The sequence below is a fragment of the Heterodontus francisci genome, chromosome 23 (genome assembly GCF_036365525.1).
Source record: "Heterodontus francisci isolate sHetFra1 chromosome 23, sHetFra1.hap1, whole genome shotgun sequence".
In the NCBI taxonomy this organism is placed as follows: domain Eukaryota; kingdom Metazoa; phylum Chordata; class Chondrichthyes; order Heterodontiformes; family Heterodontidae; genus Heterodontus; species Heterodontus francisci.
In genome coordinates, this window is record NC_090393.1 from 51,883,782 (window position 1) to 51,898,485 (window position 14,704).

Sequence of the window (14,704 nt, forward strand, 5' to 3'; positions counted from 1 at the left end):
AGGGGGTGGGGTTGATGCTCTGGCTGGTGACTATGGAAGGTTGAGCTGGCCAGTAGCTTCCTTCATCTGTTTTAGTGTTAGCCTAGATTTTTTGCTCAAGTCCTAGAGTGAGAGTGAGGCTTTAATCTATGACCTGCTGACTCAATGGCAAGTGTTTTACCAATTTATGTCCATTAGCAACCTGGATTGGAAATTATGAAAAAATCAAGCAACGGAAAAGTAATGACAAATTAAAAAGGCATGAGGCCTGATATGCTACTGTAGATGGTGGAAGATAAAGAGGCTGTGAGGTTGTTGTGGATGGCCATGTTGAACATTGGAGTGTAAGAATGAATGAATATTCTGGAACTTTGCTTGAATACCTTTATGGAATATATATATACCAGATTTTCTCTGAGGAGATTAGACAGGTGGGATAGACCCCATGATGGGGTAGGTTGTACACGGTATTTGAAAGAGGGCTTGATTAGCCAAATGGCCTTTTCTCATTCTATGCTTTTTCTTTAAACCTGTTTTGAATGAAAAAAATAAGATGGGAAAATGAGGGCAAGACAAATGGAGAGATGGCGTGCACCAGGACAGTCAGTCCCACCTGGACTGTATAAGGATAAACTATTTTGTATGAAAATTCGTTCAGCTTTGAATGCTGTACTTGATATGAAAATAGTTGGAATAGTTCTTGGAAAACACATTTTATATATTTTTTAAATCCCAAATGAAAGCCTTTAATTGGGTCATTAGGATCCTAACAGTAGAGTTTAGTTAGAACTTTGAAGATTACCATAACGACATGAGAAGCCAAGTCCCAACGTGCTTACTTTGTCAGTTTAGGTCCATTTGCAGGATCTTTTCATCTCTTTACTTTTCATTGAATCAGGAACTACAAGGTGCCAGACATGATAGGTCAAATACACTATGTACCCTACCAGTTGTGAATCATGTGTGCTATTTCTAGAGATATTTAGTTTAGTTTAGTTTAGAGATACAGCACTGAAACAGGCCCTTCGGCCCACCAAGTCTGTGCCGACCATCAACCACCCATTTGTACTAATCCTACACTAATTCCATATTCCTACCACATCCCCATCTGTCCCTATATTTCCCTACCACCTACCTATACTAGGAGCAATTTATAATGGCCAATTTACCTATCAACCTGCAAGTCTTTGGCACGTGGGAGGAAACCGGAGCACCTGGAGGAAACCCACGCAGACACGGAGAACTTGCAAACTCCACACAGGCAGTACCCAGAATTGAACCCGGGTCGCTGGAGCTGTGAGGCTGCGGTGCTAACCACTGCGCCACTGCCGCCCCTATTCTAGAGTGCTCTCTTTTTTTTTATTTGTTCGTGGGATGTGGGCATCACTGGCTAGGCCAGAATTTATTGCCATCCCTAATTGCCCTTGGGAAGGGTGGTGGTGAGCTGCCTTCTTGAACCGCTGCCATTCCTCAGGCAACATTTGGAACCATGGGATCAGGGACAAAAGGGGTGAGTGAAAAATTCAGTTTTGAGATTAAACTTAGATCAGCCTTGGATAGCTTCTGTCCTGAAGCTATAGCTTGACAAGAAAATGCTTTTGTTCCTGGTCAGAATCAGAGTCTGACATTCACACTATGGGCACTGTGTCTTGCTAATATTGTTTACCTTTCAGTATTCCTGGAATCACTTTATTTGGCAAGCTTCAGATGTACTTGAACTTGCTTTATGAGATGCTTAAGTTTTACAGCATCAAAAAGGACCTTTTGAACAGAGTATTTTCACCCAGTGTGTAGTAGAGTTATAAAATAAGTTATGTGATCAGGCTCTTCAAGCAGACAAATTGAAGAGGCTTAATGGACTGATGTACTTTTGAGGAGAGAGGAAATTGTAGGGTATAGTGAGAAGGTGGGTAAATCACTTGAGATCTATCAAAAAGAGATGTACTTCATGGCTTTTTCTTTCTCTAAAAGTTCTTAAGCTATTCTCAAACAGTTCTATAAAGTAACACCAGTGAATCTGAAGTAGTTCTTCAGGTTATGTTTTCCGATTGTTGAAATACATCTGCAAATGGGCCAGGACTGAGAAAATGTAGGTTGGAAATAGTCCTTTCATCGTTCCTTCTGTTCCACTTTGTTGACATTTCAGTGGATTTCCTCTTTTGCTTTTTTGTTGAAAACTGAAATGAAATTCTTGCCAATAACTGATGATGCATAAACAATAACCCAGGTCAACCCTGCAGTGCAACTTTCAGGAAAATAAATGTGGTCTGGGTTAGGTTGGGTTCAGATCAGATGTGGAGCATTTCTGTCCCCCACAATCCATTTTCTGCTGCTCCTGAAAGTACTGACTCATGGATTATGATCCCACAGGTTCTGGGCAGCTCTGGTACCTCACCCAGACACTGGCTTTTTGATCAAGGTCGGGTGAGCGGTATATCACAGTTGATCCAGTCCTCATCCAATTTCCATATCTTCACTTAATAGATGACATTGGATGGTGACTGCGAATAAAAACCGTAGCTGATTTGCCCCCTCCCAGCCCCGAACCCCAGTCCTGAGGCCAGCTGTAGTTTCTCTATAGATCACCAAACCTTGGATCTTACTGGTCAATATGATTTTAGTTCCACATAGAGCAACGCATACCAACTGAAGCAGCATGCTCCTTCCAAAATACTGCATGGTGAGATATGACACATGGCAGTGTAATGTAAAGGTAACATTGAGTTTTTGTTTCAGGAAGAATGCTCTGGAATTAGAACTGGCCAAGTGTAAGATTGACATGATATCCCTCAACAGCCAGCTCCTAGATGCAATCCAACAGAAACTCAACCTCTCGCAGCAGCTGGAGGCCTGGCAGGTAGGTCAAGGTGAACCATTGGGTCAAACACCAACTTTAACGCAGTTTGATTTGAATGCAGTTTTTAGTGATTTGTATTATCGCTGCCTTTTCGTGGATCTTAAATCAGTTACTGAACTGGCTTCATTGTTTCCACGCAACCATCTGAAGAAAATGTTGCGTACATTTGTAATATTTCCAAGTTTGCAGATGGCACAAAACCTGGTGGGAATGTGTGTTGTGAGGAGGATGCAAAGTGGCTTCAAGGGGATTTGGACAAGCTGAGTGAGTGGGCAAGAACATGGCAGATGGAATATGATGTGGATAAGTGTGAGGTTATCCACTTTGGTGGTAGGAACGGAGGTGCAGAGTATTTCTTAAATGGTGAGAGATTGGAAAGTGTTGATGTCCAGAGGAACCTAGGTCTCCTTGTTCCTAAATCACAGAAAGCTAACATGCAGGTGCAGCAAGCAACTAGGAAGGGAAACGGTATGTTGGCCTTTATCGCAAGAGGATTTGAGTACAGGAGCAAAGAAGTCTTGCTTCAGTTGTATAGAACATTGACGAGCCCGCACCTGGAATATTGTATGCAATTCTTAGTCCCCTTGCCTAGGAAGGATATACTTGCCATAGAGAGTGCAATGGAGGTTCACCATACTGATTCCTGGGATGGTGGGATTGTCCTATGAGGAGAGATTGAGGAGACTGGGCCTGTATTCTCTGGAGTTGAGAAGAATGAGCGGCGATCTCAGAGAAACTTACAAAATTCTTTAAAGGAATAGACAGGGTAGATGCAGAAAGAATGTTCCCCCTGGCTGTGGGGCCTAGAACCAGGGGACACAATCTCAGAATAAAGGGAAAGCCATTTAGGACTGAGATGAGGAGGAACTTCTTCACTCAGAGGGTGGTGAATCTTTGGAATTCTCTGCCCCAGAGGGAGATGGAAGCTCAGTCACTGAGTAAGTTCAAGACCGAGATCGATAGATTTCTAGTTGCTAATGACATCAAGGGATATGGGGATAGTGCGGGAATATGGCATTGAGGTAGATGGTCAGCCATGATCTAGAATGGTGGAGCAGGCTCGAAGGGCTGAATGGCCTGCTCCTATGTTCCCAAATGTGATGTGTTGCTATTTGAAATGTGTAGCCCTGTCTCCACAGGTGGATTTTGGTGTTTACTGGAATAACTACAGTGGATATCTTTCTCAGGAGACAATACCTTTTTTCCCACCTCAATGAATGAGTATTTTGAGCTAATTCCAGCAGTAAATGCTGATCCTTTTAGGAGAATCCCCTTAATATAATTTCAGTTAATTTAGTTAACATGGTGGCACCTTTACCTGTTACACTGATAACTGCAAATTACCTTGCTAATTTGTCTGCAGCTCCATGTACCTTTACTTCCCGATGTGAAACTTCAACGTATGCTTTCTGAAAATCTAAGAATTTTACACCCATTAAACATCTCCAGCCTACTACTTTATTAGCATCCCCTTGTTATGTCTTTTGTGATTTTCCAGTAGGTCTGGGAAGCTCTGCCTATACTAAACCATACTGTTACCTTCTTATAGGCTCTCTGACCCTCAGTAACACATGGACATTGTCCTTTGAAATTTTGAGCATTTTCCCTACCACCAGTGTGAGACTATTCCAGTTCACACCTCTGTCACTTTGATCTGAATTGCTGCAACAGAAATTCTTGCAAACTGCACATCAGGATAGACAGAGGGATCTAAACTGACAGATGTGACACTGGAGGTATTAGTGGTACACGTGGGTAAGGGGAGTGATGCTTTAGTCCCTTGGGGGGCGAAGGGGGGGGGGGGGGCAGGAGACCCACATAAGGGAGTGGGAGCAGGTGGCCATGAGGGGCAACTCCCAAAGTCCGGACCAATGCACCTGGCAGCAGTGTCACAAGAGCACAATGTAGCAATAAGGAGGAGTATAGGGCGATTGAATGGGAAGCTTGTTTAATTTGCTCCCCATCCCTACTTCTAATCTGTGACATGAAGACCCTGAACGTTGTTCAGTGGCACTGAGAGTGAATCTTCACTTGCTCGAAGTAAGCTTTTATCAATACTGGCCATTCAGTGGACAATGTGAAGATGTTTTGACATCCAGGTTGGTGAGATGTATTAGTATCCGTTCCTCAGAGTGCCAATGCAACATTCAAATTAAGCTGTCATTTTGAACTCCCACTTCTATAGAGGTCCAGGTTTGGTGTAGGGACATGAGGTGAAGACAGGGTTAGAAATATCTTAGCCTCTAAAGGAAGGATGTGATTGCACTGGAGAGGGTGCAGAGGAGATTCACCAGGATGTTGCCTGGGCTGGAGCATTTCAGCTGTGAAGAGAGACTGGATAGGCTAGGTTTGTTTTCCTTAGAGCAGAGAAGGCTGAGGGGGGACCTGATTGAGGTATACAAAATTATGTGGGGCATTGATAGGATAGATCGGAAGAAAGTTTATCCCTTAGCGGAGGGAATCAATAACCGGGGGCATAGAGTTAAGATAAGGGGCAGGAGGTTTAGAGGGGATTTGAGGGGAAAAAAAATTTCACCCAGAGGGTGGTTGGAATCTGGAACCCAGTACCTGAAGGAGTGGTAGAGGCAGGAACCCTCAACATTTTAGAAGTATTTAGATGAGCATTTGAAACACCATATCAGACAAGGCTACGGGCCAAGTGCTGGAAAATGGGATTAGAATCGATAGGTGCTTGATGGCCGGCACAGACATGATGGGCCTGTTTCTGTGCTGTATGACTCTTTTCTCCAGCCCCCACCCCCACCATCTCTGCTCCCGTATCTAGTCACAGTCAAAAAGCCCACCAACACTTTATTTTATAGAACCTTTGTAGAATCGAGTGCTCAATGGCAGCTTATTTTGAATGCTGCATTGGCATCTAAGGAAAGGAAAAGACTGAATGGTCATTTGAGTGACATAGATAAAGGGCAAAAGACTACATAATAAAAATTAACATAAATTAACATGTCGCAATAAGTCCCAATCCTGGATATTTAATTATATCTGTAACGAGTAATTAAACTGTAATATGCTTGCTGCAAGTATAGTGTTAAGGCGCTAATCCTGCAGCTGTGTAAATAAATATTGTAAACAGGAGGCTGGAATGAATAAGCTTCTTGCACACTTTATGCACTCTTGAAATATGAATTTATAATTATAGCACAAAACACTACCTTTCTGTTCACGTCTGATTTAAATACCTGATTTTTTTTTTTTTTACTGGCACGTTTTTAGGGATGGGAGTCAGACTCCATTTGAACAAGAAACTATCAATTTGTAAATTGTAAAGAAAGCTTTGAGAGTAATGGGGGAAGGTTTCACAGGTCATGAGTTGGGCCCATTAAACAGGCGATTCTCTTAAATGGATGTATTTGTGTAGTCAGACACTTGATTTGACTTTGTCGGTATCTCTGGGTATACTTGGAACCATAGCAGGTATCAATGTGATGGCATCACCTTGGAATCCATAAACCATCTATCTGTACAGGGGAAGTCTCTGTGTAGTATGTGATTCCACTGGGTAGATGTGTGCATTTGAGGTGAGTAGTGTATGGTGGGATCATCTTAGTTAGTGCTGAGGTAAGTACTGTGTGATCTAATTTAAGTATTGTGTCCTGACCCAAGTACCACTTTTAATAGAAGTAGTCCAACAGAGGAATGCTTTTGTTCTCGTTGCTTCAGAGTCTTGTGTTTTCTTCCCTCTCTTCTCTCCTGCTGCAGTTTGCTTCCTCAGGGCTTTTCACTATCTGGCTCCTCTGGTTTCTCATCTAGTGGCCTTTCCCAGCTACTGTACAAGCAGACTATTGTAAGCCCCCTCCTGCCTCTGAGGTGAGCTTTAATTGTAACATCTCACCCTATCCACTTGTTAGAATGTTTCCCCATTCCATCCATCCTTCATCTTTAGCTGTTCCTGAGTTTTGAGTTTTCCATTCTGACACTACGCACACCAGCCATTTCCAATGAGTCACTTAATCAAGCTCCATGTGATGCAGCTGAAAATGACAGACTAAGGCAGAGTGAACCTTGACTTTTCAGGTTCATGGCAGGCAGCATTGCAGGTCAGATGATGCTTGGCATGCAACCATCAGAATAATTTCCTATCATTGTTTCTTTCTGACCTGTTCAACTTGAATCTCACAACACCGAAACATGACGCCATTGTTCTGATATTCATTGCAGACTGCTTTGGTAGACAAGTGTCTCATTATCCAGGCGGTCATAAGTTAATTCCACTAAGGTTCATTTCTGACTAGTTAATGAACCTGTATTTAGAGTAAGAATTCCAGCAAGCTCCTTCTGTACAATGTCTGTCATGCTATGTCTGACCCATATTGCATTATGTCCCTGTTGTACATGGCTGGGGTTACAGCCTTCCAATTAATGTCCTTCACAGTGTGTTTGACCTAATATATTGTGCCTGAGACAGATACTGCATTCACCACCCAAAGCCAATTAGAATCGAGAGCAAGGAACATGCAGCAGATATTCATAACTAAAAACAAAGTGCTGGAAATACTCAGCAGGTCTGGCAGCATCTGTGGAGAGAGAAGCAGAGTTAACAGTTCAGGTCTGTGACCTTTCATCAGAACTCCTGACAGATACTCATGTTTGATTCTTTTCACTGCTGGAAACGTTTCTGATCATTCCCAGGGAGGTTTCTGTGGTCAGATTTTGTATTCTACAAACTGCTATTTTTTTAAAATTCAAAATCTGCCACAGAAAATTCTGTAACTATGACCTAAGCAATTGCTCAGTTATATTAAGTTAAGTGACTGTTTCAGGAAATAATTATTTCTAAACCTGCCTCGCTCTGTGACTTTATGTGAGGCTCCAGAGTGTGTGTGGTAGCCCTGTAATAGCGATGTATGAGGACTTGATTTGGCTGCAGTCAGCACAAATCCTCCTCTTTACTATCTCCACAACAGCATTAACTGTTCCCTGCTTCAGCTCCATAGTCCTGATTTTCTTTACTCAGCACAGAATCTAGTCTATGTTCCTCTCCTCCACCATTAGCACTGATGCTCCCTAGTCCTTCTCTGCACAACCCTCCTAGTTTTCACTGGACAGCAGCTGACCCTCCTCCGCCTCAGTGCTAGAAATATATTATGCTTAGCTATGACATTCCCCTCACTGCTCATCTTTTTCCCTCCCTCATCGTCCTTTCACGACTGACCTCTGTATGTATGTTGCATTTCGTGCCACATCTCACAGCTGTAAATGTACTACCCGGGCCTATACACGCACAGCACATAGGTTTAGCTTGCAACAACATTTGGTTTGACCACTGTCATGTTCCGTGAAATAATCTGAAGCTTCCCTGCGCTCGGTGTAACTATAAATGTGTGGCTAACGCTGACTCCATTCCTTCCTTTTCCTCGCAGGATGACATGCACAGGGTCATCGACCAGCAGCTAATGGACAAACAACAGAAAGAGTGTCGTTCGCCAGCACAATCCTACAGGAATGGCTGCAGCATGAGGCACAAAGTCATCTCCTCAGCGAGACTGGAACGTAATGGAGAAGAGGTCATTGGGGCAGAAGGGAAACGTCCCTTCTCATTTTTCAAGAAGAATTAATTTTCTTTGTAATTATTAAAAGGGCCAATGCGGAGTTGGCAGGGCTTCAAGAGATTCTTTGTACAAAGAGTGTTTCATTGAATTAGGAAAGAAACTCTTTCTGCCCAGGCTTAGGCGATGCTTCCATTCACCTGCAAAGAGGCGGCAGGGTGGCACAGTGGAGCAGACCCTGGGTGATGCAAGCTAAGTCAGGTAGTCTTGTTACTGGAGATGTTCTCTGCCGTAACTGGTGCCCAACTGGTCTTTGGCAAAGGTTCTTGTACCTGGAGCATTGCACAACTGTACTGTACATAACAGGTTCAAACAAACCATGTTGATAAGTTCAATTATTTTCACAAAATGCTAAATTTTCGAGAAACACGAGTTGCAGAATGTCTGATTTGTGAAGGACTGAATGTTTGTACAGTATTACTTGAGATGGTTGAATTGTGAGCCGTGCACCTCTGATGATTGATATGGAATGTTGCTGCATGTGCATGTGTCGGCAGTGGGATATTCACTGTGTGCCAGTAGAATGCAGTGTCTGTGACTCATGTTTATTCAATATAGTGCAAGAAACGCACTGTGCTCGAGAAGTGTTAGAATGTACTTTGTGTGTGTGTGTATAAAGCGCTCCATAATACCATCTCTACAGAATAGCATTGAGTACCAGTTCAGTGCGTGAGTGCACTGAGAGTATAAAGTGTTAGGACAGTACAATCACTGTACTGCACCATATCCCTGTACAGCACAATGTAGGATCATGGTTGATGTTTGTGTGTGAAATATGTCACGAATGCTGAGAACCCAAAAAACACAAGAGTACACAGGATGTCTGTCAGCATTGGAAAAGAGAAAAGACAGGTTCTTGTTTTGAGTGGAGACGCTTAATCAAAGCTGATGAAGGGTCTTCACCTGAAACATTAAGGATGATTCTGAGACTGGCATTGTCAGCTGGAAGCAGTGGTAGCCACGTGCTGATCTCTGCAAATTGCAAACACACAACTTGTTCTTTTTTTAATTTTGTTGATGAAGGGAAAAGTTAATAGACTGAAAATCACTGACTGCACGCCCACAGTTTCCCATGTAACAGTTCCTGTTGGCACCTGATTGTAGAATCATCCGTGAACCTGTCCTTTTGTCTTCTCAGATGATGTTGGATGTGTACTTTTATTGTCCTCAATTTTTATTTAACATACAATGAAGTGTTGGATACAGAGTCATATCCACTATAGAGGGCTACGTGCCTGTACTATATAGTGTAGGATCATACAAGCTATGATGTAAGTTGAGATAGCAGACTTTGTTCAGTTTGGAATAGTGCACTGTGTGTAAAGTGTTTGAAAGTATGAGAATAGTGTGGGATTATGCACTAGGTGTATATATAGGATGGTGCAAGGTATATGTTACAGTTTGAAATTGGGGACTGTACACCTATCTGGTATAGAATGATCCAATGTTTGTAGTTTAGGTTGAGGGAGCAGAATGCGTGCCTGGATAATGTTGTGTAAGATAGTGTATGATATAGTTAGGGACTGTACGCTTGTGCAGTTTAGTGTAGACTATAGGTTGAGATAGCAGACTGTGTGCCTGTTCAACAGCTTGAAATCATGCATTATGTGCTTGAAAGTATGAGCTTGTTCTGTGTCTGTAAAGAGTAATGTGGGATAATACACTATAAGTGTGCAGGCACCAATGTAATAATGTGGGATAAAGTACATGTGAAGAATTGTATGGAATAATGTGGTATGTACATGCTTGATGCGAATAGTGCACCTTTTGCTTGTGCAATAGATTGTGTGACTATGCACCATGTGCCTATAAACCACAATATGAATGATATACACTGAGCATTATTGATAGGGTGCTGAGTAGTGTATTATGCACCTATAAAGAGCCGTGGCATAATGTGCAATGGGCATGTATAGTGTCAGTGCACCATTTCTGTGCCATATGTGATGGGAACAGTATGTATACAAAGTTCCCTCTATTTTTTGTAGTGTGCGAGCAATTTATTTAAATGCCCCTTTAATTTTTTTGCGCAGCCACACAGTAATTTAAAGAGGCCGACTTGTGCGCTGGGATTTTTGGGTTGCTGCACAGCCATGCAGCTTAGAGGGAATATTGCCTGTATAATATGGTGCTAGGTAATGCACATGTGCTTAAATAATACAGTATGGGGCATTACACCTTGTACAGTATTCTCTAGGATTGGTATAGGACAAAGCATCATGAGCAGTATGTTCTAGCTGTGTATCATCTGCCTATACAGCATAATATAAGATAATGCACTCTGTACCTGCGCAGTAGTGTACCACGTGCCTTTCCAGTTGCGTGTGTCTGTCTGTCTGATGATGCACCATGTGCATGTATATGTAGAAACATATCCTGTGTGTGTCTAATGTGGTGTGGGCTAGTGTAATGTGTGCCTCAAGCCTATATTGTTCGCTAGTGCACCACATATGGTATGTGATGGATTGCTGTGTGCTTTTATGTTAAAATGTGAGATAATCCACCGAATATAAGCTCACTATTGTATGGAATGGTGTTACATGGACTTGTGAAATTTAGTGTGGGGTTGCGTGCTATTAGCCATGCACTACTGTATGGTGCAGTGGCACCACCTGCTGTACAATATAGCATAAGAAATGGTGTATGTCGTACACTACAGAATAAGGCAGTGTACTGTCTGCCTGTGCAACATAATGTGTTGTAGATGCAGCGTGTGCCTGTATGGTACAGTGTGGGTGGGATAGTGCACTGTGAATATTATTGTGGGGTAGTGAAAAGCATACCGGTACAGCAGTTTACCATGTGCCTCTACAGCATAGTATGGTGCTGGGCACTGAGTGGATGAGCACTATAATCTGGGTACGTTTCCAGGTGTCTGTAATTGGAATAATATTAGGCACAGCATAGGGTCGTATGTAGGGTAGTGTCCAAAGGTGCACCATGTGCCTGATCAGTGCAGTGTAAAATAGCATGGAGTAGTGCACTTTGCCTCCACAGTACTGCATGCCTGTGTAATAGGCTGCAAGTTAAGATTTGGCTATCTCACTAGGGGGAACATGGCTGCTGGTGAAATACAAATGATCAGCACAGTGGGTTTGGGTGGTTGAAACTCTGATGGTGTGTGTCACTGATTCCCCACTCACTATATGTATTGAGGGTTTTATTTGGACGTTGTTGTGAGACCTGCCCCAGCTACATAATTCTAAATATCAGATGTGAAAATGAACCATGCAGAGCAGGAAGGTTTAAGGTCAATCTCCGCACTGTGTTAGCTAACGAAGGTTTGGCTAGGGCAGCCAGTAGGATCTTGGCCTTTGTCTCCTCCTTGTGCTGGCACACTATCGGTTGGGTTCTTGCTTTAGTCATTAATGTTGACCTGCTGAAAAGTCTATTTGTGGATATAGATGAGGGTAGGATAGGGCTCAGCTGCGAAGCCCTTCTAGTTTAAATAGCCTGTCTGAACTTGCAGGTCAAGAGCAAAATGGAGGATGCAGCTCTGTGCCAGTCAGTACCTTTGGGAGCAGAGGGTAGAAAACTGGAGGGAGATTATTTTTGTGTGAATTGTGATTGTAACACCATTGTGACTGGACACATGCACAACAGATCAAAATGAGCGCAGCCCAGTCTTAAAAGTTACGAGCCAAGCAAAATACTGCGGATGCTGCAAATCTGAAATAAAAACAGAAAATTCTGCAAATCTTTGGCAGGTGTGGCAGTTCTGTGGAGAGAGAAACCGAGTTAATGTTTCAGGTCAGTGACCTTTCAACAGAAGTTCTGAGGAAAGGTCACAGTCCTGAAACATTAACTCGGTTTCTCTCTCCACAAGCCAAGCAATCTACACAGACCCAGTCTGGGACATGCATACAGTCCCACAATATACTGTGAGATCACCTGCTATTCCATTGTTTGGTGTTTAAACCCTGCTATAGGCTCCTGTATCAATGAGAATGTGAATATCAATGAGAACTGTGTCTCAGCAGTTACTGAAATTACAGATTAGTGACAGACTGACAGCATCAACTATGATTGTGCAATAATAAATGTATTTTAAGTTGTATTGATTGTAAAATTGTCACCAATCCACAGTTATCTTCAGCATACACAAGACCTACACAGCCCTGTTAGAATTGTACAAATACAATTCCCACAAAACATCTAGGCCTTGTAACTGTCGCAAGGTGTCGATAAGGGTCAAACTGTTTAGCATTGAGGTTCAGAAATTGTAAATCAGCCATCTGAGTTTCACTCTTGTGCTTTACAATGTCATCTGAGCCCCTTTTTTTGGGTGACTGCCTTAAAACTTTCAGCCCTTTTTGGCACAGGGTCTGCGATTTGTGAGATTTAGACCTTTTCTGCATTTGGTAAAATGATTGATCGGGCATAGTATTCAGGGGCAGGGGAATCGGGGACATGACAATCTCACCTAGCCATTCAAAATCCAGACTTCCATCCATTCCAACTTTAACCTCATAGGCAACCAGAAGGAACTCCAGCACCACTGAAAGGAACCACTCTTACAATGTCACCATGATTCCGATCTTGTCTAGAAAACACAAACTGCTCACACCTGGACTAAAATGGACCATGGTCCATGCACCCACCTGTTCTATTAGTCGGTATTCTTATCCCACAACACACCAGTATAAAAGCCTTACTGACAAAGGGAGTGTATAGCCCAGTGCCGACCCTACCCAATTAAAGGGAATGAACACAAACAACTGGCTACAGAGCTCGAGGCTCCAGTTAGCTACCCAGCTTCCCTGCTCAGAACCTACAGTTTATGATATTAGGGCTGTGAACCGCTCATGTGTTGTGAATAAATTCCCTCCAGAGAGGGGAGCTGAAGAGCATCTCACTGCTGAGAAGCAATGAATGTCACATAGTGGCTTAAATTTGCTGTACATATTATAGAGCTTGGATTTTTTTTTCTATATTGAAAAGGTTTCATAACAGTATAGATTATTTGTAAATGAAATACAGTTTACTGTTTAATTTGTATATGAAGAGAGACACATTATACAAATGCTTATTTTTTAGTAAAAATGCTGCTGCCTTTTTTATAGTCATGTCTTGTACCGAGTTTGAAAAGCTCCTTAAACAGATATTTCTATGAAGTGTGTCTGTCCCAGAGCCACTGTAATAATAAAGAGAAATGCAGACGGGAAACTGATGTGTTGTCAGTATGTTGTTGCATTTGCAAGTTTTTAAACCGGTGTTTTTGATTGAGGCTGTATTAATGCTGTAGTGGTTAAATGTACTGCCTGGTGTGGCATTCAAGCACACAGTGCAAAGTTTGATCCCAGTGCATATTAAGTTACCTGATCTCTGTTAGGCTGGCCTTCAACACCCCCGGGTTGTGTGTGGGCATCAGGGGACACAAGTTTGGACCCACGCTTGTTCTCCAGTCATGCACATTTTCAGTGGTCACTTTGCTGCAACACTGAAGGCCACCTAGCCAAACTCTGCCCTCCTGAGCATCTGTACAGTGTTGGCTGAGGTCAGGCTCAAAGTCACCTGTGTTGCCTTTCCTGTCAAATACCTGTAGCTTTCGCATGAAGACAGACTACTCTGGCAAGGTAGCAGGGGGCTGCTGTGCAACTGCATATCAGCACCTTCAAGACGGGAGAATGTTATTTGGAAGATCTGTGGGAATGTCTTTGTCTGGTTTATTTCCCTCACCTGCTAGACTGTTTTTATTTACTCCGGCCACCATCTATGTGGCGCTGCTGCTCGGTGGCTTCCCGCTGGAAACCTGCATTTGGTTGAACTTGGGTCAGCTGCCAGGTAGAATTGGCTGAGCATTGCCCTGCAGTAACCCTGCCTGACATCTCATTGAGTGCAGTGTATAGGCTTGTCAGCGACCAGAAATAAAACAATTACTGGAGAAAATGAAGCAATTTTTTTTCATCCCAAATGCTACTTATTTTTAGGATGTGTGTATTTGTTAAAGTGGGTGTCTCTAGCCCACTTCTTTTTCAAAATCATCCCAATGTAGTTAAATTTCTTATGGAAGATACACTTTCTTTTCTTAGTACATATTAGCATTTTGCTTTTTGACATAGTTTCACCATGACATAACAAACCTCGAAACCCTTGGTGCTTAGGTGACACTGCACTTTCATTTTGAATAGCTTAATGCCTGCACTGAAGTAAGGGATAAAGATCTGCCCTATGAGAGAATTAAGTGGTCATGATCTCTCAGCTGCAATGTATTTGTCAGGCCATCAATCACACCAGGAATGCCTGAGATGAACAGTGACTGAGGTCACACAGATCAGTAAAAGGAAAAGCGTGAACAAAA

The 14,704-nt window shown here is 42.6% G+C and overlaps 1 protein-coding gene across 2 annotated transcripts in view; it reads left to right on the plus strand.

Moving 5' to 3' along the window:
* bicdl1 (BICD family like cargo adaptor 1) overlaps positions 1–13,563 on the plus strand; it is a 99,993-nt gene extending 86,430 nt beyond the window's left edge. For both annotated transcript variants that reach the window (XM_068055257.1, XM_068055258.1), the window contains 2 exons: positions 2,716–2,836; positions 8,218–13,563. In XM_068055257.1, the coding sequence (XP_067911358.1) occupies positions 2,716–2,836; positions 8,218–8,412 (316 nt within the window). In that variant the 3' untranslated portion in view covers positions 8,413–13,563. The remainder of the gene's footprint in view (positions 1–2,715; positions 2,837–8,217) is intronic.
* Positions 13,564–14,704: the final 1,141 nt, after the last annotated feature.